The sequence below is a fragment of the Coregonus clupeaformis genome, chromosome 11 (genome assembly GCF_020615455.1).
Source record: "Coregonus clupeaformis isolate EN_2021a chromosome 11, ASM2061545v1, whole genome shotgun sequence".
In the NCBI taxonomy this organism is placed as follows: domain Eukaryota; kingdom Metazoa; phylum Chordata; class Actinopteri; order Salmoniformes; family Salmonidae; genus Coregonus; species Coregonus clupeaformis.
The window spans coordinates 30,667,322-30,693,617 of record NC_059202.1 but is presented as its reverse complement, the minus strand read 5'-3'; the positions used below and the strand labels follow the sequence as shown (position 1 = coordinate 30,693,617).

At 48.7% G+C, this 26,296-nt stretch overlaps 1 protein-coding gene across 3 annotated transcripts; it reads left to right on the top strand.

Annotated features, from left to right (window-relative positions):
• Positions 1-818: 818 nt before the first annotated feature.
• LOC121576758 (follistatin-related protein 3) lies at positions 819-23,862 on the top strand. 3 transcript variants are annotated; one of them, XM_041890187.2, is made up of 5 exons: positions 819-1,076; positions 1,834-2,019; positions 21,514-21,729; positions 21,896-22,098; positions 22,337-23,862. In XM_041890187.2, exons 1-5 carry the CDS (start codon positions 1,004-1,006, stop codon positions 22,490-22,492), a joined length of 834 nt encoding a protein of 277 aa, XP_041746121.1. In that variant the 5' UTR covers positions 819-1,003; the 3' UTR covers positions 22,493-23,862. The 3 variants fall into 3 exon arrangements, with proteins under 3 accessions (XP_041746121.1, XP_041746122.1, XP_041746123.1); XM_041890188.2 differs by having other exon boundaries at positions 21,896-22,123; positions 22,337-22,484; XM_041890189.1 differs by having other exon boundaries at positions 21,896-22,167; positions 22,337-22,427.
• The last annotated feature ends 2,434 nt before the right edge of the window (positions 23,863-26,296 follow it).

Here is a 26,296-nt window from a genome sequence, read left to right as displayed (position 1 = left end):
TTGCATATTGTTTAGGTTCATCTACAGTGCAATAATAGTGTGTATAGTTAAGGAAATAAGGCACGTCTGCACTGAGGGAAATTAAGAATGATTGATGTATTGAATTCTTTAACTGTTCTTAATTTGTTTTGTTAATTAATCCATAAGAAACTTTTAACACACATCCACAAAGCACAATGTACTTGTACACCAACAGTCTCCCATAATCACATCTCACACTCTGTGGATTTCAATTAGGAGGAGAGAACATGCAACCCAAACCAGACAGCACCTAGACAACAGAGCCAGGCAAGTGTTAAGTAAGAAACTGCTTCCAATTTTAATAATAATATGCCTCATAAGTCACTATGGTCACTACAGACCTAAAACAATCTAGGCTATAATCAAAGCTGCAAGTCATCTATCCTATTATCAGTAAACAATACAATAAAAAAATAATTGTGATATTGTTGTTATTTATTATAGTCAACATTGTCCACAGAGATAATTATTTCCAAGTAACACAATTGAAAGCTATATGATATGGACTGGAAAGTTCTGAAGTGGTTCTACATTATTTGAAATATTTGAATGAAAACATTTTTATTATCTATTCCCATATAATAATTTTAAATGATGCAAAACCTATTCGAAATATGCTAGGCCTACACTACATTCACAATACCACCGTAATCAGAAAACGCATGGTCCAGTTGCGTCTGTTGCACTCTGGTGAGGGGACGTCTCTTGTCTGGAAATTGAGTCAGAACGTAGAACACGTAGAACACTGTCCGTTCCAGCCCGGTTCCAGCATTATAACTGGCTGAGAGCATCGCCCATCCCAGCAGCATAATTTAGTCTGGGCTAAATATTTATATAGAGGGGAACGACATCACTTACAACACATTCATTCAAGTAAGAGAGAGAACTCTGCGAACTTCTCCCTTGCCAAGTTACAAACCGACTTTTTGAAAGTTTTGCCCAAAGTGTTATTTTACAACTTTTTCTTTTTTTTACCATCACCATGGGCTTTTTGATTGCTCTTTTCGGTGTGACAGTTGCTTTGAGTCAAATGTTTGGAAGATATCCTGTAAATGGTGGGTAAAGTTTTTTAAATCTAAAATTACGTTTGATATGTAGACTAATTATGAAATAAAACTTTTTTGTGTGTGTGTTTAAAAAAAACAAATTGACAGTACTTGATTGACAGGATTGACAGGATTTGTGAATAATGACCATGAACCAATTTAAATCATAGTTTTGCTTGCTTGATACTGAGAATAACGGAGTGCAGGTGTGCATGGTGTTACTACAGCGTAATAACGCTATATGTATTACATGCAAACAGTTACTTCATCACTGGTTGGAATTAGTATGCAGAACTGCATGTTTATGGGTTCCAAAGTAACTTTATTCTCTCATTTAGGGACGTTAGAATACCTTATATATTACAAAGTAATATGTGAGAGTTTATGGGTTGTGGTGGTGATGAGTCCTAAAACCTGTAAACAAAACTCCATGATTGTGCAAAAGGTCTCTACTCTCCTGTCTGAATTGGTGGATTAGATGCTGCTGAAGTGTATTGTGTGTGGACAGTCAGCCAGGTCTGGCTACGGACTGGTCTGGCCCATTCAGCCCAGTTTGATGTAAAGTAAACAGAATCCTGGCTATTGTACAAGTGCCCCAGAGCCATGCATCTATAATATGGCTCTGAAGTGGGCTATTTGTATTTCCAGTAGGCCATTGTATACATCAAAGTATATCTACATATGTCAATCATGTACAATCATGTATATCAATTATGTAGAAAAACTCCAACTAGATGCGTTGTTGTGTTTGTTGTGGTGTGTTCAGCGGGGATGTGCTGGCTGCAGCAGAGCCAAGAGCAGCGCTGTGACATGGTGCTGATGCGTGGGGTCAGCAGGGAGGAATGCTGCTCCGGGGGCCGTCTGGACACGGCCTGGTCCAACACCAGTCTGCCTATCAATGAGGTCAGCCTGCTGGGCTTCCTGGGAATCGTGTCCTGCAAACCGTGCAAAGGTAACAACGCAATAGAACTCGCAGAATTACCTGCTGTGAACCAACTGTATTAAATTGACAGTGTCATAACCCTATCATTTATAAGGGAGTTTTGCTTTTTCTCAAACCATTTGACAAACAGAAGTAGATGCTGATTTCTTGATTCTTTATCATTTTATGGCAAACCACATCGCTGGTAGTGTACCAAAGGTGCCTCAGACAAGTTAGATGGGTTTAGGTTATCCAAATGGTCCCCTCATAACTGGCAATGAATGAAGCAAATAAGTTAAGGGGTCACATTTTGATCATAGTTCCAAATGGCAGCTCATTTGGCCATAACTAGACCACCTGTCTTCTTCTTGGGATAACTTTGATCCATATGGAATTTCCAAGTTAAGTTAATTTCCAGAAGTTTCTAAGTTTTGTGAAATGTGGATCTCGGCCAGTCATTCCATCTAACTCTGTCCAGCTGTTTTGAGTCGCTTCCACTATTGGAAGCCTTCACCATGGGTATTCAGGTTCACTCAAGGATATATTCAAATTTTTATAAACTAAGGTTGTGGTGGCACTTTAACAAGTCCATGTGATCTCTTGCCAGGGTAGTGGATTATTTTAAGCCACGTGAGGAGGATTAGTGTCAGCAAGGCTGAAGCCTTTAGCATGTACCAAATATAAATAAAATCCTAGTTTCAAAATGTAGTAGAATTCCTGCTAACTACTGTATGATCGATCATGTTTTCACTGCTATGGAGCGGTCTTATTTTAAGGGATATAAAAGCTATTCCAGCATGCTGTTGATTACCAAAAAGGTGTAAACCAACTAGTCGAATTAACAAGCAGCATTATATGATGGCAGATGTCAGCAAAAGGAAATAATGAAATGTTCTCATCAATTATGTGCTTCAATGATAAGTGAATAACCTCAAGTGATCTAGAATGACAAAAGTAACAAGAAGACAAGTTGTAAAAGACAAGCTATAAACTTCAATAATTTAGCTGCATTTGTATATCCCTATCGAGAGGTGGGTCCATCCCTCCTTGGAACTGGTCCCCAATATATCCCTGCAAACTTGCAGTGCAATCGAATGACATTGATAGAATAAAATAAATGGACAATAACCCTCCTCCTCCCCCTCCTCCTCCCCCTCCTCCTCCTCCTCTCTCTTCTAATTCACTCTGCATTAATTCTTTCCCAATGCTGGCTGGGACACAGGCCTGGCTGCCTCCCCTCTGAGAATAAAAAAATGAATTCCTGTTTACCACAGGAGAAATGTTTGCCACATGCCCAGACGTCTGTTCCTCATAATGTGGAGCACTATCTGGATCATTAGTCAGACTGAAAGAACAAAACTACAGCATCAATGTACATGCTATACTACGGGGAAGTGCTGGTCTATTATCATAGTACTGCCTGTCAGAGTCAGACTGGACTGGGCCCAACAGTTGATCCTCCCCATGGGGGCTACTGATTTCCAGTGCTTCAAAGCATTCCTGGGTGTTGACTAGTGCTCCATGTCTGACCTATATTTAAATCTGCATTGATTTGTGAAAACATACAGTACCAGTCAAAAGTTTGGACACACCTACTCATTCAAGGGTTTTTCTTTATTTTTTTACTATTTTCTACATTGTAGAATAATAGTGAAGACATCAAAACTATGAAATAACACATATGGAATCATGTAGTAACCAAAAAAGTGTTAAACAAATGAAAAAATATGTTATATTTGAGATTATTCAAAGTAGCAACCCTTTGCCTTGATGACAGCTTTGCACACTCTTGGCATTCTCTCAACCAGCTTCAACTGGAATGCTTTTCCAACAGTCTTGAAGGAGTTCCCACATATGCTGAGCACTTGTTGGCTGCTTTTCCTTCACTCTGCAGTCCAACTCATCCCAAACCATCTCAATTGGGTTGAGGTCGGGTGATTGTGGAGGCCAGGTCATCTGATGCAGCACTCCATCACTCTCCTTCTTGGTCAAATAGCCCTTACACAGCCTGGAGGTGTGTTTTAGGACATTGTCCTGTTGAAAAACAAATGATAGTCCCACTAAGCGCAAACCAGATGGGATGGCGTATAGCTGCAGAATGCTGTGGTAGCCATGCTGGTTAAGTGTGGCTTGAATTCTAAATAAATCACTGACAGTGTCACCAGCAAAGCACACCTACACCATCACACCTCCTCCTCCTCCATGCTTCACGGTGGGAAGCACACATGCGGAGATCATCCGTTCACCTACTCTGCGTCTCACAAAGACACAGCAGTTGGAACCAGAAATCTCAATCAGACCAAAGGACAGATTTCCACCGGTCTAATGTCCATTGCTCTTGTTTCTTGGCCCAAGCAAGTCTCTTCTTCTTATTGGTGTCCTTTAGTAGTGGTTTCTTTGCAGCAAATCGACCATGAAGGCCTGATTCACGTAGTCTCCTCTGAACAGTTGATGTTGAGATGTGTCTGTTACTTGAACTCTGTGAAGCATTTATTTGGGCTGCAATTTCTGAGGCTGGTAACTTTAATGAACTTATTCTCTGCAGCAGAGGTAACTCTGGGTCTTCCTTTCCTGTGGCGGTCCTCATGAGATCCAGTTTCATCATAGCGCTTGATGGTTTTTGCGACTGCACTTGAAGAAACCTCCAAAGTGCTTGAAATTTTCCGGATTAACTGACCTTCATATCTTAAAGTAATGATGGACTGTCGTTTCTCTTTGCTTATTTGAGCTGTTCTTGCCATAATATGGACTTGGTCTTTAACCAAATAGGGCTATCTTCTGTATACCACCCCTACCTTGTCACAACACAACTGATTGGCTCAAACTGTCAGAAAATGTGTTGATGTGGATGCGGTGGGTGAGTCAATCGCAGGACACAGAGGATCAGTCAAAGCGACTTTACTGTACTTGTAAATAGACACAAAAAGAAACGGCCTCAAACACAGGAGGCGAACAAAATACGCGCAGTGCGTAAAACACTAAACTCAGACAAGGCACCGAACCTACAACACACGACATGTGGAACAATAACACACAACTACAAAACATAACACAGGGAAACGTATAGGTGACATAATCAGGACAGAATACGAAACAGGTGCACTAAACTAGACATGACCAAACAAACATCGAAAACATCAAACGGTGGCAGCTAGTACTCCGGGGACGACGAACGCCGAAGCCTGCCCGAACAAGGAGGAGGAGCAGCCTCGGCGGTATTCGTGACAGTACCCCCACCCTTGATGCGCGGCTCCAGCCGTGCGCCGACCCCGGCCTCGGGGACGGCCAGGAGGACGCGGAGCAGGGCGCGTGGGATGGTTACGGTGGAACTCCGTCAGGAGGGAGGGATCTAAGATGTCCCTCCTAGGCACCCAGCACCGTTCCTCCGGACCGTACCCCTCCCACTCCACGAGATATTGTAGACCCCCCATCCGACGTCTCGAATCCACGATGGACCGGACTGAGTACGCCGGAGCCCCTCGATGTCCAGTGGGGGCGGAGGAGTCTCTCTTATCTCACTGTCCTGGAGTGGACCAGCTACCACCGGCCTGAGGAGAGACACATGGAACGAGGGGTTAATGTGATAATCATTAGGCAGTTGTAACTTGTAGCATACCTCGTTCAATCTCCTCAGGACTTTAAATGGCCCCACAAACCGCCGACCCAGCTTCCGGCAGGGCAGGCGAAGGGGCAGGTTTCGAGTCGAGAGCCAGACTCGATCTCCAGGTGCGTATACTGGACCCTCACTGCGGTGGAGATCGGCGCTCGCCTTCTGTCTACGGATAGCCCGCTGCAGATGTACGTGTGCAGCGTTCCACGTCTCCTCCGAGCGCCGAAACCACTCATCCACCGCAGGAGCCTCGATCTGGCTCTGATGCCATGGTGCCAGAACCGGCTGATACCCTAACACACACTGGAAAGGGGTCCGGTTAGTAGAGGAGTGGCGAAGAGAGTTCTGGGCAATCTCTTCCCAAGGGATATAACCCGACCACTCCTCCTGCCGGTCCTGGCAATACGATCTCAGAAACCTACCCACATCCTGGTTCACTCTCTCCACCTGCCCATTACTCTCAGGGTGAAAACCCGAGGTAAGGCTAACCGAGACCCCCAAACGTTCCATGAACGCCCTCCAGACTCTAGAGGTGAATTGGGGACCTCGATCGGACACTATATCCTCGGGAACCCCGTAGTGCCGAAAGCCGTGAGTAAACAAAGCCTCAGCGGTCTGTAGGGCAGTAGGGAGACCCGGCATTGGGATGAGACGACAGGCCTTAGAGAACCGATCCACAACGACCAGAATAGTGGTATTCCCCTGGGAGGGGGGTAGGTCAGTGACAAAGTCTACCGAGAGGTGAGACCACGGCCGTTGTGGAACGGGCAGGGGCTGTAACTTCCCCCTGGGCAGGTGTCTAGGCGCCTTACACTGAGCGCACACTGAGCAGGAGGAGACATAAATCCTCACGTCCCTAGCCAATGTTGGCCACCAGTACTTAACACTAAGGCAGTGCACTGTCTGGCCAATACCTGGATGTCCAGAGGAGGGTGACGTGTGAGCCCAATATATGAGACGATCACGGATCTCGAGCGGCACGTACGTCCGCCCCACCGGACACTCCGGAGGAGTAGGGTCGGTGCGTAACGCCCGCTCGATTTCCGCATCAATCTCCCACACCACCGGTGCCACCAGACAAGATTCCGGCAGTATGGGAGTGGGCTCAATGGACCTCTCTTCTGTGTCATACCGCCGGGACAGAGCGTCTGCCTTACCGTTCTGGGACCCTGGGATGTAAGTAAGCTTAAAAACAAACCGGGTCAGAAACATGTTCCACCTAGCCTGACGAGGGTTCAGTCTCCTAGCTGCCCGGATGTACTCCAGGTTACGATGGTCAGTCAGAATGAGAAAAGGGTGTTGAGCCCCCTCAAGCCAATGCCTCTACACCTTTAGGGCCTGAACTACAGCTAGCAGCTCCCTGTCCCCTACGTCATAATTTCGTTTCTGCCGGGCTGAGCTTTTTAGAATAAAAAGCGCAGGGCCGGAGTTTAGGAGGCGTGCCTGAGCGTTGAGACAATACTGCCCCAATACCGGCCTCTGACGCGTCCACCTCCACTTGGAACGCTAAAGCGGGGTCCGGATGCGCCAGCACCGGAGCCGAGGTGAACAGGTTCTTCAGTTTATCAAACGCCCTGTCCGCCTCAGCCGACCACTGCAAACGCACTGGGCCCCCCTTCAGCAGGGAAGTGATGGGAGCTGCCACCTGTCCAAAACCCCGGATAAACCTCCGGTAGTAATTGGCAAAACCCAAAAACCGTTGCACCTCTTTAACAGTGGTTGGAGTCTGCCAATTACGCACGGCTGACACACAGTCAATCTCCATCTCCATCTCCACCCCTGACGCGGACAACCGATGACCCAAGAAGGAGATGGACTCCTGGAAAAACAGACATTTCTCTGCCTTGACATACAAGTCATGCTCCAACAGCCTACCCAACACTCGGCGTACCAGGGCTACATGCTCGGCTCGTGTAGACGAGTACACTAGAATGTCGTCAATGTACACAACCACACCCTGCCCATGCAAGTCCCGGAAGATCTCGTCCACAAAGGATTGGAAGACTGAAGGAGCATTCATTAACCCGTATGGCATGACGAGATACTCATAATGACCCGAGGTGGTACTAAATGCTGTCTTCCATTCATCTCCCTCCCTAATGCGCACCAAGTTGTAGGCGCTCCTGAGATCCAGTTTTGTGAAGAAACGCGCTCCGCGTAATGATTCCGTCATACTCGCAATCAGAGGAAGAGGATAACTATATTTAACAGTGATCTGATTGAGATTACGGTAATCAATACACGGGCGTAACCCTCCATCCTTTTTCTTCACAAAAAAGAAACTCGAGGACACAGGGGAAGTGGAGGGCCGTATGTATCCCTGTCTCAGAGACTCAGCTATGTAAGTCTCCATAGCTGCCGTCTCCTCTTGAGACAAGGGATACACATGGCTCCGCGGAAGTGCCGCACCCGCCAGGAGGTCTATCACACAATCTCCCCGTCTATGAGGTGGCAATCGCGTCGCCCTAGTCTTGCTGAACACAAGTGCCAAATTCTCATACTCGGGGGGAATGTGCATTGCGGGCAGCTGGTTCGGACTCTCCACCATGGTCGCCCCTACGGAAACACCTAAACATCGCCCGACACACTGGTTAGACCACTCCTTGAGAGCCCTCTGTTGCCACGAAATGGTGGGATCATGGGCGATTAACCAAGGAAGCCCCAGTACCACGGGATACGCAGGAGAGTCGATCAGATACAACTAAATAATCTCTTCATGACCCCCCTGCGTCCTCATCGTAAGTGGCGCTGTGACCTCCCTAATCAACCCAGATCCCAACGGACGGCTATCTAGGGCATGGATAGGGAAGGGTGCATCAACGGGCAGGAGGGGAATCCCTAACCTCACACAAAAATTATGATCAATGAAATTCCCAGCTGCGCCTGAATCGACTAGCGCCTTATGCTGGGACTGAGATGCAACCTGAGGAAATACTACAGGTATACAAAAGTGAACAACAGAGAGCTCTGGGTGAGTTGGGCGCCTACTCACCTGGAATGACTCCCCAGTGCGCGACCTGTTGCCTCGAACCCCTGGAGACCCTCCCCAGCACCTAGCCGCAGTGTGTCCTCTACGACCACAGTTGGTGCAGGGGACGGCCTTCCTCGGTATCTCTCTCCTCCTCTCTCTAGCGCCAGCACCCCCGAGCTCCATAGGGCTCGGCTCGGAGGTGCTGGGGGATGGAATGGACGGCCCCAACTCTGGACGTCCGCGGGTGGCCAGCAGGGTATCCAGACAGATTGACATGTCCACCAACTGGTCGAAGGTAAGATTGGTGTCCCTGCAGGCCAACTCTCGTCGAACGTCCTCACGCAGGCTACACCGATAGTGGTCGATGAGGGCCCTCTCATTCCACCCCGCATCCGCCGCTAGAGTCCGGAAGTCCAGGGCGAACTCCTGTGCGCTCCTCTTCCCCTGTCGAAGGTGGAACAGACGCTCCCCCGCCGCTTTACCCTCAGGGGGATGATCGAAAACAGCCCTGAAGCGGCGGGAGAACGCCGCGTAGCTGATGGTGGCGGCGTCTATTCCCCTCCATTCGGCATTGGCCCACTCCAACGCCTTGCCGGAGAGACAGGAGATGAGGGCGGAAACGCTCTCGTATCCAGAGGGCGCCGGGTGTATGGTTGCCAGGTAGAGCTCCACTTGAAGGAGGAACCCCTGACACCCGGCTGCGGTGCCATCATATGCCCTCGGGAGCGAGAGCCGAATACCACTGGACTCCGGAGCTGGTATGGTGGGGCTGGCCGATGGTGGTGGTAAGGTAGGAGGAGGTGTGGGCAAGCCTCCTCTCTCCCATCGGTGCAGGGTGTCCATTACCTCTTGCATGGCAGATCCGAGTTGCTGGATCCTGGCGTCCTGGCAGCTGACCCGATCCTCCTGCTGACTCCATAGTAAAGAGGTGTGTTATTCTGTCAGAAAATGTGTTGATGTGGATGCGGTGGGTGAGTCAATCGCAGGACACAGAGGATCAGTCAAAGCGACTTTACTGTACTTGTAAATAGACACAAAAAGAAACGGCCTCAAACACAGGAGGCGAACAAAATACGCGCAGTGCGTAAAACACTAAACTCAGACAAGGCACCGAACCTACAACACACGACATGTGGAACAATAACACACAACTACAAAACATAACACAGGGAAACTTATAGGTGACATAATCAGGACAGAATACGAAACAGGTGCACTAAACTAGACATGACCAAACAAACATCGAAAACATCAAACGGTGGCAGCTAGTACTCCGGGGACGACGAACGCCGAAGCCTGCCCGAACAAGGAGGAGGAGCAGCCTCGGCGGTATTCGTGACACAAACACATTAAGAAGGAAAGAAATTCCACAAATTAACTTTTAAGAAGGCACACCTGTTCATTGAAATGCATTCCAGGTGACTACCTCATGAAGCTTGTTGAGAGAATGCCAAGAGTGTGCAAAGCTGTCATCAAGGCAAAAGGTTGCTACTTTGAAGAATCTCAAATATAAAATATATTTTCATTTGTTTGGTCTTGATGTCTTCACTATTATTCTACAATGTAGAAAATAGTAAAAAAAATAAAGAAAAACCCTGAAATAAGTAGGTGTGTCCAAACGTTTGACTGGTACTGTATATGAATTGCAACGAGCTGCCAGTGAACCGGAGCAAAACATAACAGAAAAAGGGATTTTCTTGGATTTCCCTGGGAGGAAGGGAGACGAATATGATACTCGTGCAAGAAACCCAGAGGTAGCAGAGTTGGCCTCTTTGGAGATGGAGAATAACAGGATATTAAAGCAAGCGCTTGCAGAGAAAGGCAATAAAGTCCTGCTCTCAGGGATCAGGGCCGAACATCACTCTCTATCAGGATCAAACAGGTCCTGAGAAGCCTGTTGAAAGGTGGCGATGGTATATCTGTGTTGTTTTAGGGTTACAGTACTGGGAGACTTCCTATTGACCTGGCTGGGCCTTGGCGAGTCAACTAGTGTCAGTTGAGCCTGCGTTTTCACATCTTTCAGCCTGTAAAACCCAGTGACAGGCCTTTGAACTGGTTGGTCTGCTCAAACACCCCTCCATCCATCTAAGGCTTAGCCCTGCTTTCATTATTACAGGGATCCTACAGTTATGGAAACAGACACAACCTCAGACACATTCTTACAGACTAGACTGTCACGGTTTCGGCCGAGGCTGCTCCTCCTCCTTGCTCGGGCAGGCTTCGGCGGTCGTCGTCCCCGGAGTACTAGCTGCCACCGTTGTATGTTATCGATGTTTGTTTGGTTTTGTCTTCTTTGTACACCTGTTTCATTTTAGTGTTAATTATGTCTCCTAAAAATTTCTCGTTTTGTTAGTTGTGTGTTGTGTGTAATTGTTCGGCCTGTCTTTTGGTGCTGCTCGTTGTTTGCATTTTGTATGTTCAGGACAGTCGCACAGTATTTTCGTGCGTTCTAGTATTAGGTGTTTTACGCACTGCTGTGTAATCGTTCGCCTCCTGTTTAGTTGAGGCCAAGTGTTTATTTTTTCGTTTAGTAAAGTCTGTTGGACGAAGCTTCTGTGTCCTGCGTTTGACTCCTACACCACATCCACATCAGCCGTTCTGACAGAATTACACACCATCTATGGAGTCAGCAGGAGCAGCAGCAGCGCCCGAGTCATTGGAGGAGCGCGTCCGCGGGCAGGACGATAGGATCCTACAACTCGGGACCGTCCTGCAGGACATGATTAATACTCTGCACCGATGGGAGACCAGAGGGGTACCCACACCTCCACCTACCTTACCACCACCATCGGTCAGTCCTCCCATCCAAGCTCCGGAATCCAGTGGGATTCGGCTCTCGCTCCCGAGGGCGTATGACGGCACCGCTGCTGGGTGTCAGGGGTTCCTCCTGCAGGTGGAACTCTACCTGGCCACCGTACACCCGGCGCCCTCGGGACACGAGAGCGTTTCCGCCCTCATCTCCTGTCTCACCGGCAAGGCGTTGGAGTGGGTCAACGCCGAATGGAGGGGGATAGACGCCGCCACCATCACCTACGCGGAGTTCTCCCGCCGCTTCAGGGCCGTGTTCGACCATCCACCTGAGGGGAAAGCGGCGGGGGAGCGTCTATTCTACCTCCGACATGGGAAGAGGAGCGCACAGGAGTTCGCCCTGGAATTCCGGACTCTAGCGGCGGATGCAGGGTGGAATGAGCAGGCCCTCATCGACCACTATCGATGCAGTCTACGGGAGGACGTCCGCCGAGAGCTGGCCTGCAGGGACACCAACCTCTCGTTCGACCAGTTGGTGGACATGTCCATCCGTCTCGACACCTTGCTGGCCACCCGCGGACGTCCCGAGTGAGGGCCGTCCATTCCATCCTCCAGCACCTCCGAGCCGAGCCCTATGGAGCTCGGGGGTGCTGGCGCTAGAGAGTCCCCTGCACCAACTGTGGCCGTGGAGGACACACTGCGGCTAGGTGCTGGGGAGGGTCTCCAGGGGGACGGGACAACAGGCCACGCACTGGGGAGCCCTTCCAGGTGAGTAGGCGCCCCACTTACCCAGAGCTCTCTGTTGTGCACTTATGTATACCTGTAAGATTTCCACAGGTTGCACCTCATTCCCAGCATAAGGCGCTAGTAGATTCAGGCGCAGCTGGGAATTTTGTTGATCGGAATTTTTGTGTAGAGTTAGGGATTCCCCTCCTTCCTGTTGATGCTCCCTTCCCTGTCCATGCACTAGATAGCCGACCGTTGGGATCGGGGTTGATTAGGGAGGTCACAGCACCACTTAGGATGAGTACGCAGGGGGGTCATGAGGAAACTATTCAGTTATATCTGATCGACTCTCCTGCGTGTCCAGTGGTGCTGGGGCTTCCCTGGTTGATTACCCATAATCCCTCCATTTCGTGGCAACAGAGGGCTCTTAAGGAGTGGTCTGCCCAGTGTGTGGGGCGATGTCTAGGTGTTTCCGTGGGGGCGACCTCGGTGGAGAGTCCGAACCAAGTGCCCGCAATGCACATTCCCCCTGAGTATGAGGAAGTAGCACTCGTGTTTAGCAAGACGAGGGTGACGCGGTTGCCTCCTCATAGACAGGGGAATTGTGCGATAGACCTCCAGGCAGGAGCAGCGCTTCCGCGGAGCCATGTGTAACTGTTAGGCCTACTGCTGCTAGGTAGCTCTCTCTCTGCTCTTCCCCTCCCCTCTGTTTGTCCTTGATTGCAGGAGTGAAGTCTGGTGTGCGGGAGTCAGGGTTCCAGCTGCAGCTCATTCACCATAATCACCTCAGCCCTTTAAGACCCGGTCAAACTTGCCACTCATCGTCAGATCATAGTCAAGACAACCATGTTAGTCTCGCTGCCGACTCAACCTGTCTGTTTTCGCGCTTGTGTTTTTTGGACTGTTTATTTACTTTTTCTCCTGTGCCACAGATATTTGGAACCTGACTCCTGCCTCCGCTTCACTCCTGCCACCACCATCCTGCTCTCCACTATCGGACCTCTCCTTTGGACTCCCCACGGACACTAGGACATTACGGTACCACACCTGCCCTGACCTGGATCTGTACCCTCACTGTAACCTGGACTTGCTCTTCCCCATTTATTGGAAACCTGGACTATTGAACATTATAATAAACCTGTTAAAACTTCTCTGGCTTGGTGTACTTGTCTGCATTTGGGTTCTATCCAGTTAAATCATAACAGTATGATCTGACCAACATGAACCCAGCAGACAGTAGCTCGGATACCACCCCAGAGTGCACTCAAATTTGGACTGCCATAGCCAATCAGGGCATTTTACTTGGCCGACATGATACCCTGTTTAAGACGATTGCTGAGGACAGTCAGGTGCTGCTTAATCAGGTTCAATTACTCACCAATCAAGTGTCTGCCCTTACTACCCCTTCAGCCCAGATCAGAGAGCCTTTTGTTCCTGCTCCAGAGCGCTATGACGGGAACATGGGAACCTGTGGCGAGTTTTTTGACTCAATGCTCGTTAGTGTTTGAACAACAGCCCCTCACCTACGCCTCAGAAAGAGCCCGTATTGCCTACCTTATCAACTCTACTAGCGGTTCCGCTCGTGCCTGGGGATCCGCGGTCTGGGAGAGTCAGTCGGACATTTGCAACGCTTTACGTGGCCTTCACCACGGAGATGAGGAAGGTTTTTGACCACCCCGTACGAGGCAAGGAGGCTGCGAAACGGTTGTTTTCTCTTCGGCAGGGGGTTCGTAGTGTGGCGGAGATGGCAGTGGAGTTTCGGACTTTAGCAGCAGTGAGTGGTTGGAATGACGAGGCATTACAAGGAGTGTTCATCAATGCTTTGTCTGAGACTTTAAAGGATGAATTGGTGTCATATGATGAATCGCCTACGCTGGATAATCTTATTTCACTCACTATCAGGTTGGATAATCGGATTCGGGAGCGCCGCCGGAGAGGAGTGTCTGTCATCAACAAACTCCTCCCTGCATCTTCCCTACGGAGAAAGCCGTGTCTTCCCGAGTCGATACGAGGAGCACTGAACCCGAAGCCATGGAGGTGGGTCGTGCACGGTTGTCCTCAGAGGAGCGTGCACGTCGTATTCAGGCTCGGGTCTGCCTGTATTGTGGAGAAGCTGGTCATTTCGTTCCTTCCTGCCCAGTTCGTCCGGGAAAAGGCCCGGCTCATCATTAATGGGAGAAGTTTTGGTGAGCCGAGCAGCGGATTCTTCCTCTTCTCCCCGCATTCTGCTCCAGGCATCCCTCCAGTGGCAGTCTCAGAATTTCTCGGTTAGTGCGCTGATTGACTCTGGTGCCGACGAAAGCTTTTGGATAGAGAGTGGGCTCAACAGATGGATTTGGAGACTGTTCCTATGGACTGTCCGCTGCAGGCTAAGGGTCTAAATGGACAATTGTTGACCCGTATTACCCATCAGACTGTTCCTGTGTGTCTTAGAGTGTCGGGAAATCATCAGGAGAACATTCAATTCCATATTATCGACTGCCCACAGACCCCCCTGGTCCTTGGTATCCCCTGGCTCATAAGACACAATCCACACATTGATTGGGTGACAGGTAGCATTGTTTCATGGAGCACTTTTTGTCATGTGAATTGTTTGTGTTCTGCTCAGACTCCTGCCAGTACTGTGCCTCAACCTCCACTGGAGTCCATGGATCTTTCTGCTGTTCCTGACGCGTATCATGACCTGGCATCCGTTTTCTGCAAACACAGAGCTACTTCTCTTCCTCCTCACCGGCCTTATGACTGCGCCATTGACCTCCAGCCAGGAGCCCCGCTCCCCAGCAGTCGCCTGTACAATCTCTCCCGGCCGGAGACGGAGGCTATGGAGAACTACATTCGGGACTCCTTGGCGGCAGGTATTATGCGTCCTTCCTCGTCACCTGTAGGAGCAGGATTCTTTTTTGTTGCTAAGAAGGATAAGACCCTCAGACCCTGTATTGATTACCGTGGACTTAACAATATCACCATTAAGAACAAGTATTCTCTGCCTTTGATTAATTCTACTTTTCCCCTCCTTCATGGTGCTACCATCTTTACGAAACTTGATCTACGAAATGCGTATCACCTGGTGCGCATTCGTAAAGGTGATGAATGGAAGACTGCCTTCAACACACCCTTGGGACATTTTGAGTATCTGGTCATGCCTTTTGGTTTGTCTAATGCCCCTGCTGTTTTTCAGGCACTCGTGAATGATGTCCTTCGGGACATGTTGAATCGTTTTGTTTTTGTCTATCTGGATGATATCCTGATTTTCTCAGAGTCCTCCCAGGAACATGAACTACATGTGCGCCAGGTGTTGCAAAGGTTGTTGGAGAACAAACTATTTGTGAAGATGGAGAAATGTGAATTTCATGTGTCTGAGACCTCTTTTTTGGGTTACATAATCGCTCAGGGGGAGTTGCGGATGGACCCAGCTAAGATCTCTGCAGTCACGGACTGGCCAGCCCCCCTCCACCCGCAAACAACTTCAACGATTCCTGGGGTTTGCGAACTTCTACAGGAGGTTCATCAAGGACTACAGCCGCATTGCGGCACCACTCACCGCTCTCACCTCCATCTCACTACCGTTCGCTTGGAATGAAGGGGGCCGAATCAGCGTTCGAAGAACTGAAACATCGCTTCGCCTCGGCTCCCATTCTGATGCAGCCGGACCCAGACCGCCAGTTTGTCGTGGAGGTGGATGCATCCGACACTGGGGTAGGTGCGGTTTTGTCACAACGTTTTCCTGAAGATAACAAACTGCATCCCTGTGCTTTTCTTTCACGGAAGCTTTCTCAGGCAGAGAGGAATTATGATGTTGGCAATCGTGAACTGCTCGCCGTTAAGCTGGCTCTCGAGGAGTGGCGGCATTGGTTGGAGGGGCGGAACAACCCTTCATCGTTTGGACGGATCACAAGAATCTGGCATACATCCAGTCAGCTAAGCAGCTCAATCCCCGTCAAGCCAGGTGGGCACTATTTTTTGGGAGATTCAATTTTTCTCTGTCTTACCGTCCTGGGTCACGCAACGTCAAGCCTGACGCCCTGTCTCGTGTTCATTCTGCTGTTGATACTGGTAGTAACCCTGAACCCATCTTGCCTCCTACCTGCAGTATTGCGGCCATTACATGTGACATCGAAGGGATTGTTAGACAGGCTCAACATCATCAAGCTGACCCTGGGAGCGGTCCTCCTAACCGGTTGTTTGTCCCTGAGTCTGTTCGCTCCCAGGTACTTCAGTGGGCTCACTCGTCTCCCCTTACCTGTCACCCTGGAGTTACTCGGACCCTTGACTTTGTGCGACGGAAGTTCTGGTGGCCCAGGATGGAGGCGGACACTCGAGCCTTCATTGCTGCTTGTACGGTCTGTGCACGAAGTAAGAACTCCACCCAGGCCAGCGCTGGTCATCTACGACCTCTGCCAATACCCAGTCGGCCCTGGTCCCACATTGCTTTGGATTTTGTCACTGGACTTCCCCCCTCGTCTGGAAAGACTGTCATTCTTACTGTGATTGATCGTTTTTCTAAGTTTGCTCATTTTTTGGCCCTACCTAAACTGCCCACTGCCAGAGAGACGGCTGATATTTTGGTTGAACATGTGTTCCGCTCTCATGGTCTGCCCACTGATATTGTCTCCGACAGGGGTCCCCAGTTTGTCTCCCAGGTATGGAAAGCTTTCTGTAAAGCTTTGGGCATCACATCCAGCCTGTCCTCTGGATATCACCCCCAGACCAACGGGCAAGCCGAGAGAGCGAACCAGGAGATGGAGACCGCTCTCCGCTGTGTCACAGGGTCTAACCCTGGGTCTTGGAGCTCCATGCTCCCCTGGGTGGAATATGCTCATAACACCTTGACTAACGCTTCCTCTGGTTTGTCTCCCTTTCTGTGTGCTCTGGGTTATCAACCTCCCTGTTCCCTTCTCAAGAGAGGGAACTGGCGGTACCCTCGGTGCAGTCCCACATGCGCCGCTGCTTCAAGGTCTGGAGGAAGGCCAGGGTAGCTCTGTCCCGAGCTTCGTCATACATGCAGAGGCAAGCCAACCGTCACCGGTCCCAGGCTCCCGGTTACTCTCCTGGTCAAGAGGTATGGCTTAAGTCACGTGATCTTCCATTGAAAGTAGAATCTAAGAAGATGGCGCCGGCGTTTTATAGGACCGTTCAAGATACTGTCTATTGTTAACCCCTGCGCGGTTAAGCTACAGCTTCCTGCCTCCCTATGGGTTCATTCCACTTTTCATGTATCCCAGATCAAGCCTGTGTCTGTCAGCCCTCTGTGCCCGCCCTCTCGTCCCCCTCCTCCGCCCCGGATCGTGGGTGGGGGTCCTGTCTACACTGTCCGGCGACTTCTGGATGTTCGCCGCCGGGGTCGTGGGTTTCCATTACCTGGTGGATTGGGAGGGTTATGGTCCTGAGGAACGTTCCTGGGTGCCCAGGAGCTTCATTGTGGATCCTGCTCTGGTCCGTGAATTTCATCGGTTACATCCCGATAAACCCTGTCGGCCGCCAGGTGGCGTCCGTAGAGGGGGGTACTGTTAGGCCTACTGCTGCTAGGTAGCTCTCTCTCTGCTCTTCCCCTCCCCTCTGTTTGTCCTTGATTGCAGGAGTGAAGTCTGGTGTGCGGGAGTCAGGGTTCCAGCTGCAGCTCATTCACCATAATCACCTCAGCCCTTTAAGACCCGGTCAAACTTGCCACTCATCGTCAGATCATAGTCAAGACAACCATGTTAGTCTCGCTGCCGACTCAACCTGTCTGTTTTCGCGCTTGTGTTTTTTGGACTGTTTATTTACTTTTTCTCCTGTGCCACAGATATTTGGAACCTGACTCCTGCCTCCGCTTCACTCCTGCCACCACCATCCTGCTCTCCACTATCGGACCTCTCCTTTGGACTCCCCACGGACACTAGGACATTACGGTACCACACCTGCCCTGACCTGGATCTGTACCCTCACTGTAACCTGGACTTGCTCTTCCCCATTTATTGGAAACCTGGACTATTGAACATTATAATAAACCTGTTAAAACTTCTCTGGCTTGGTGTACTTGTCTGCATTTGGGTTCTATCCAGTTAAATCATAACAGTAACCTCTGTCTCAAGAAGAGAAGGGGGCTATGGAGACATACATAGCCGAGTCTCTGAGACAAGGATACATACGGCCATCCACTTCCACCTGCGTCCTCAAGCTTATTTTTTGTGAAGAAGAAGGATGGAGGGTTGCGCCCGTGTATTGATTACCGTAGTCTCAATCAGATCACTGTGAAATACAGTTATCCACTCCCTCTGATTGCGACTATGACGGAATCATTACACGGAGCGCGTTTCTTCACAAAACTGGATCTCAGGAGCGCCTACAACTTGGTGCGCATTAGGGAGGGCGATGAATGGAAGACAGCATTTAGTACCACCTCGGGTCATTACGAGTATCTCGTCATGCCATACGGGTTGATGAATGCTCCTTCAGTCTTCCAATCCTTTGTGGACGAGATCTTCCGGGACATGCAGGGGCAAGGTGTGGTCGTGTACATTGACGACATTCTAGTGTACTCGTCTACCCGAGCCGAGCATGTAGCTCTGGTGCGCCGAGTGTTGAGGAGGCTGTTGGAGCACGACTTGTATGTCAAGGCAAAGAAATGTCTGTTTTTCCAGGAGTCTATCTCCTTTTTGGGTTATCAGTTGTCCGCGTCAGGGGTGAAGATGGAGGTTGACCGTGTGTCAGCCGTGCGTAATTGGCAAACCCCAACCACGGTTAAAGAGGTGCAGCAGTTCTTGGGGTTTGCAAATTACTACCGGAGGTTTATCCGGGGTTTTGGACAGGTGGCAGCTCCCATAACGTCTCTTCTGAAGGGGGGTCCGGCGCACTTGCAGTGGTCTGCTGAGGCGGACAGGGCATTTGGGAGACTGAAGGACCTGTTTACTTCGGCTCTGGTGCTGGCGCATCCGGACCCCGCTTTACCATTTCAGGTAGAGGTGGACGCGTCAGAGGCCGGTATTGGGGCCGTACTATCGCAACCGTCCGGCACGTCATCTAAACTCCATCCCTGTGCTTTTTACTCCAAGAAGCTCAGCCCAGCGGAGCGAAATTATGACGTAGGGGACAGGGAGCTGTTAGCCGTGGTACAGGCCCTAAAGGTGTGGATGCATTGGCTTGAGGGGGTTCAACACCCTTTTCTCATTTTGACTGACCACCGTAACCTGGAGTACATCCGGGCAGCTAGGAGATTGAACCCTCGTCAGGCTCGGTGGAACATGTTTCTAGCCCGGTTCGTATTTAAAATCACGTACATCCCTGGGTCCCAGAACGGTAAGGCAGACGCCCTGTCCCGGCGGTATGACACAGAGGAGAGGTCCATTGAGCCCACTCCCATACTGCCAGAGTCTTGTCTGGTGGCACCGGTAGTGTGGGAGGTCGGTACGGAGATCGAGCGGGCGTTGCGTACCGACCCTAGTCCTCCACAGTGTCCTGTGGGTCGGACGTACGTTCCGCTCGAGGTTCGGGATCGACTGATTTATTGGGCTCACACGTCCCCCTCCTCTGGACATCCAGGTATTGGCCGGACAGTGCACTGCCTTAGCGCTAGGTACTGGTGGCCAACGTTAGCCAGGGATGTGAGGGTTTATGTCTCCTCCTGCTCGGTGTGCGCCCAGTGTAAGGCGCCTAGACAACTGCCCAGGGGGAAGTTACAACCCCTGCCCGTTCCACAACGACCCTGGTCTCACCTCTCGGCGGATTTCGTTACAGACCTTCCCCCCTCTCAGGGGAATACCACTATACTGGTCGTTGTGGATCGGTTCTCTAAGGCCTGTCGTCTCCTCCCAATGCCGGGTCTCCCTACTGCCCTACAGACCGCTGAGGCACTATTCACCCACGTCTTTCGGCACTACGGGGTACCCGAGGATATAGTGTCTGATCGAGGTCCCCAGTTCACCTCCAGAGTCTGGAGGGCGTTCATGGAGCGCTTGGGGGTCTCGGTGAGCCTTACCTCGGGGTACCACCCGGAGAGCAATGGGCAGGTAGAACGAGTGAACCAGGATGTGGGTAGGTTTCTGAGATCGTATTGCCAGGGCCGGCCGGAGGAGTGGGCGAGGTATATCCCCTGGGCAGAGATGGCACAGAACTCTCTCCGCCACTCCTCCACCAACCTAACCCCTTTCCAATGTGTGTTAGGTTACCAGCCGGTTCTGGCACCATGGCATCAGAGCCAGATCGAGGCCCCTGCGGTGGATGAGTGGGTGCGGCGCTCGGAGGAGACGTGGAACGCTGCACACGTCCATCTGCAGCGGGCCATCCGTCGACAAAAGGCGAGCGCCGATCTCCACCGCAGTGAGGGTCCGGTGTACGCACCTGGAGATCGAGTCTGGCTTCCGACCAGAAACCTGCCCCTCCGCCTGCCCTGCCGGAAGCTGGGTCGGCGGTTTGTGGGGCCTTTTAAAGTCCTGAGGAGACTGAACGAGGTGTGTTACAGGTTACAACTGCCTATTGATTATCACGTTAACCCCTCGTTCCATGTGTCTCTTCTCAGGCCGGTGGTAGCTGGTCCACTCCAGGACTGTGAGATTGGAGAGACTCCTCCGCCCCCACTGGACGTCGAGGGGGCTCCGGCGTACACAGTTCGGTCCATCTTGGATTCGAGACGTCGGATGGGGGGTCTCCAATATCTCGTGGAGTGGGAGGGGTACGGCCCGGAGGAACGGTGCTGGGTGCCGAGGAGGGACATCTTAGACCCGTCTCTCCTGACTGAGTTCCACCGTGGTCATCCCACGCGCCCTGCTCCGCGTCCTCCTGGTCGTCCCCGAGGCCGGGGTCGGCGCACGGCTGGAGCCGCGCGTCAAGGGGGGGGGTACTGTCACGGTTTCGGCCGAGGCTGCTCCTCCTCCTTGCTCGGGCAGGCTTCGGCGGTCGTCGTCCCCGGAGTACTAGCTGCCACCGTTGTATGTTATCGATGTTTGTTTGGTTTTGTCTTCTTTGTACACCTGTTTCCTTTTAGTGTTAATTATGTCTCCTATAAGATTCTCGTTTTGTTAGTTGTGTGTTGTGTGTAATTGTTCCGCCTGTCTTTTGGTGCTGCTCGTTGTTTGCATTTTGTATGTTCAGGACAGTCGCACAGTATTTTCGTGCGCTCTAGTATTAGGTGTTTTACGCACTGCTGCGTAATCGTTCGCCTCCTGTTTAGTTGAGGCCAAGTGTTTATTTTTTTGTTTGGTAAAGTCTGTTGGACGAAGCTTCTGTGTCCTGCGTTTGACTCCTACACCATATCCACATCAGCCGTTCTGACATAGACATCCTTGTGTATGACCATAAACAAGATATGTGTTTATTGTAAATGTTTTGCTGGATGAATCATGCTGCGGTTAAAGACAACAGTTTACATCCATTTGTTCTGTTCTGTGGAGAATGAATCTTAAGCAGCAGTGGATCTGGATCACTTGATGACAGACCATTTAAGATTAGTTAATGCTTCGACAGTAATACTGACTTTCTACTCTATGTTTTGCAGAGACCTGTGATGGTGTGAACTGCGGCCCAGGAAAGGTGTGTACATTGAAGACTGGACGTCCTCAGTGTGCGTGCTCTCCCGACTGCACTAACATCTCCAAAAAGCATGCTGTGTGTGGCAGCGATGGGAACTCCTATCGTGACGAGTGTGCCCTCCTGATGACCCGCTGTAAGGGACACCCTGATCTGGAGGTCATGTACCAGGGAGAATGCAAAAGTGAGGACACGTCTGTACTGTACTGTTATTTTGCATGTCAGCAGTTTGGTTATTTCAAATACTAATTGTGCTACTGCAGCAATATTACCCACATGATTGTTTTCAAATCAGTATTTATTTGTAGCGATACTGAATTGCTAATGCTCTGAGTCCATGTTCTGTCCAGAGTCGTGCTCCAACGTGGTGTGCCCAGGTACCCACACCTGTGTGACAGATCAGACTAACAGTGCCCACTGTGTCATGTGCCGCATGACCCCCTGCCCAATACCGCTGAAGTCCGAGGTGCCTATCTGTGGCAACGACAACATCACCTACCCCAGCGCCTGCCACCTCCGCAGAGCCACCTGCTTCCTGGGGCGCTCCATAGGAGTGCGTCACTATGGCAACTGCTCTAGTAAATCCCCTTCACCGTTCCTGATCTGTCAACACATAGCCTAAGTATAATCAATAAATGAATAAACAACCTAAATTGAATGGATTTTCTAATGTGACTTTAGATATTTAGTACTTTTAGTACTAGTAATAATGTGGCTGTACTTAGCACTTTGCATTGATTTGGCAAGCGTTGGATGTGTTTAAAAGTTTTGTCTTGTGTTCTCTCTCTCAGGTGTTCCAAGAAACGCTCTGGCTTTGGAAGGCAGTGAGGAGAATTCACTCTAAAGGGACAGTTCTTGTGTGGTCCAACTGGTACTTCAGTCCACCTGGTACTAAAGGTAGCTTAGTCCACGCGGTACGAAGATTTCCAAGAGATCACCTTCGATAGGTGAACCAACGTTGTCCCGCTGTTCACTCACCAAGTTCTGATTTATGTTGACTACTTTTTTTTACAATCACTTATCCCCTCCATCCCTACCCCCTGTACATAGAACAACTATATATTTGATGTGGGGGAACCTGTTGGAAGTAGCAGTTTAAATTTATTCCGAAAGGAAACCAATACTGGAGTTGTTGATGCATGCAGTGTATGTTAAATGGAATTATTTGCTCATGAAACTGTGGAGAAATATGTAGTGGGCTTTAAGTACAGGAAGATATGTGTATATTGTAAATAAATACCACTACTATTTATTGAAGAAGGTATCAAATCTGTTCTATTTATGTTTTGACCCTGTATACAAATCCATATATCAATAGGTCAGCTATATTTATTGTATTTTGTTTTAAGGTACATGTATTTGAATGGCAACTGGCATTCTTTTATTTTGGAGAGTTGTTTTTATTTTTGTGTTTTTTTCATATCCCTAAATGAAGTGCCTTGTCCCCTTAAAAGCAGCATGACAAAAAAATCAATTTGTTTGGATACTGGATACCACATTTAGAGGATGATAATATGGTTTTAATTCGCTCTAAGCAAAACAGGGCAACTGCTGTCTGTATTTCAGTGTTTGTTTGGAGGTGATGAGAGACTTAGCCAAAACAAAAGTGCACAGTATGTCTCCTCTCACTCTGCTTGCACAGAGAACGACACTGTTTACGTTGGAGCCCAATCAAATTTATAAGCCTCCCACTGATCACTCAAATTAACAGTTTAGTTCAGTGTGCAGCAATTTTATCAGGCTGTTGGTTCAACTCCAAGCCTTTATAATACCTCCCCTGTTGAAGTCTTGGCTTTGTTTATTTTGTATGTTTGTGGGTATTATGAGTTCAATATAATGCCATTCGGGTTGTTGAATACACCTTAATATAGTGTAACTGAAAAATCTGACAAATGTTGTTAGCCTTATCAGATTGAAAATATGATAACATTTTGTCTGGAAAGACCAAATGACATTAATTTACTCAAAGTTAACTCACCGGATCCCCAGACTATGCAGCCGAATGTATCTGTTCAACGTTTAAATGCTAGTGGCCATTTGAACCAAATGGGCAGATAGCTATTTGCAAATAGCTATTGGTTATTGTGATGTGAATGAATAGTGCTGCATGCCCATTTATTCTAGATTATTTAATAACTTTGGGGATTTTTACTAAAAACAAATACTGTTTTTGAACAATTTAAAGTAGTTTCTTGTAAATAGAACTCAATTTCATGTACCCGTGTACCTACTGTGAAATTTGAATGACAAATGTATCTACTTATTTTTGTATTTTTGTACTGCCATTTTATCTCAACATAAACTATAGTATTTGTCATGATGCCTCTTTCATTTCTGGTGCAACTTTAACAGTAATTAAATTCATGCACAAATGAGTAGCGGCTGTTACACTAGTCAGAAAAGTCTCTCTGGTCTAGTGCATGATTCCAGATAGGCTTTGTCCAACCCTCTGTTATTAAGTCTCTATCATACAAAATATAACTTACAGTACAAACATACTGCCTGCACAGTAATTGCCATTCTAGACTTTTGTCAGTCTAAAAATACACACAATAGTAAAGAAATGTATCAATGGCAGTCATTTCAAGTCTCATGGGGCGGTCGTGACAAGCTTCTTTGCACATCATCTATCCCTTACTGCCTAAAGAAGATCATGCCCCCTCTCCTGTCCCTGAGGAGCTCCCTCTGGAGGAGGGGAGGTGGGTGAGGCAAGCGACAGAGGGCCACTGACTGACTCACTTTCCTATATGAAATACTGTCCTTGTTTTCCCTGCTCTGACTGAGAACCACTCCTGGCCTGACTGGGCCAGCATCTGGTTTAACTTTGGGAGATGTTTATATTGTGATCCAAGCACCCTTTTATTACATTGGGAATGGAATTAAAGGTTTACTCGAATAGGCAATAACAATGCCATCGAAAAGTGGTTGTTTTTCTGATATGCATCTTACTTCTGCTTTCTAATTCTACCATTTCTCTATTGTAAATGCTGTTCTTTTCTTTTCTGTTTTGTAATTAAATAATACATTATCAGATGGCATAGAGGGAAAAATGTGTCACACCACTAACGCACCCATTCCCTAGTTTATAGAGTTCTGGCACAAACTGTAATGGTCTGATGATCTTGTCAGACCAATGTGGTCCAATGGCATGCACTACTCTTTTTTTTATCTAAATGCTCCATGTCTTAGGAAGAAGGAGCTCTCATGCCAGCTCAGTTTTTCATATAGTGATAATCGGCATATAAAAGTACAGTATATGAAAGAGCCTCCCTAAAATGTAAGGAATTTCAAGTAAAGTTTAATTATGGAGAATGCATGGGAAAGTGAAATGTTTAAGGCGTGGTTCCCAGACCATTTTAGGGATGTGAGTGACCCATCTAAAGCCTTTTCAATTGTCTTGTGACCCACCCAATAAACAAAACCAATGTTTAACCATTCTAGACTAAACTGTGACCCAAAGGAATATCTGTGACCCAACAGTAGTATAGAATACAACTTTATTGTCAATGGGATAGAACTGAAATGTTTCTTCTGCCTTTCCCAACACCCCTAGATACAAACACACACACACACACACGTTGAGAGGCACAGGGTCAGCAGCAGTACAACACCCCCTGAATGGAGAGCAATTGTGGGGGGTTGAGTGCCTTGCTCAAGGGCACAACGGCAGGAAATGTTGCATGGGATCAGAGACCAGTAGCCTTCCAAATGCCAGTTCATGTCCATTCCCATTTTTGTGTTGCCCGGCCCGGGGCTTGAACCATGGTCAACCTCTCTAACCTCAAGGCTACTGCTGTCCCCGGTCCCCCAGTAACAGCTTTAAAGGGATAGTTTGGGATTTTGGCAATGAAGCCCTTTATCGGTTACATGTGTAAGTCTTGATAAACCATTGTGGGCCACCATAATAGCCATTCCTGTTTTGTAATATACATTCAGGAAGAACAACCTAATCCCCAACACAGTGTATTATTACAGCTCATGTCTTCTGAGTCACAATGGAAATTATGTTCCCCAATCCCAAAGTGGAGGTATAACTTCAAGGTGCACAGACCATATGAGGCATTTCAAAGCAATTGTAATTAGGTTTAGCGTGAGACCTCTGAGATTTGTAGCACACCATGATCAGAAGGTCCACAGTGTAATCTGTTTTCTACACGTAAGGGGGCAGTTCTGAAGGCCATTAAGTATTGCCTTCACTTCCTGAATGGAAGGAGTGTGTAATCCTGCTGTAGATGATGTGTCATGCACAGCCGTGGGTTTTACCAAACACACTGCTCTGTTGCTCTGAATCCAACAGATGCACACTGCACAAATCTCTCTGTCATGACTCATGAACTCCAAGTAAGATGTTCAGACTTTCAAACAAACACTTGTAGCAACTGCGTGTACACTCAAGTTTGAGAGCTGTTGGGTCCATCTATTTTGATCAGAAAAAGTCCTCATAGCTCTTAGATCGGCGTAGACGTCCTGACGAAAACATGCTGGGGTGCTCCCAGAGACCACCCACTCTCCACATCACGCCTTGATTTAAACAGTCCCAACCCCACAGCTGAAACTGATAGATGTGACTTCCTTCCCACTTATTTCCTTTCCATATAGCTCTCCAAAGTTTATAGCTATCATATGCAAAAATGTCCTTCGAAAAAACGATTGATGTATCCAAATAAAATAGCCTAATATAATTTATGTGGACCAATAAATTTAGAATATTACCTTTTTGCATTAGTTGCATAGCATATAGCTCTTCTATA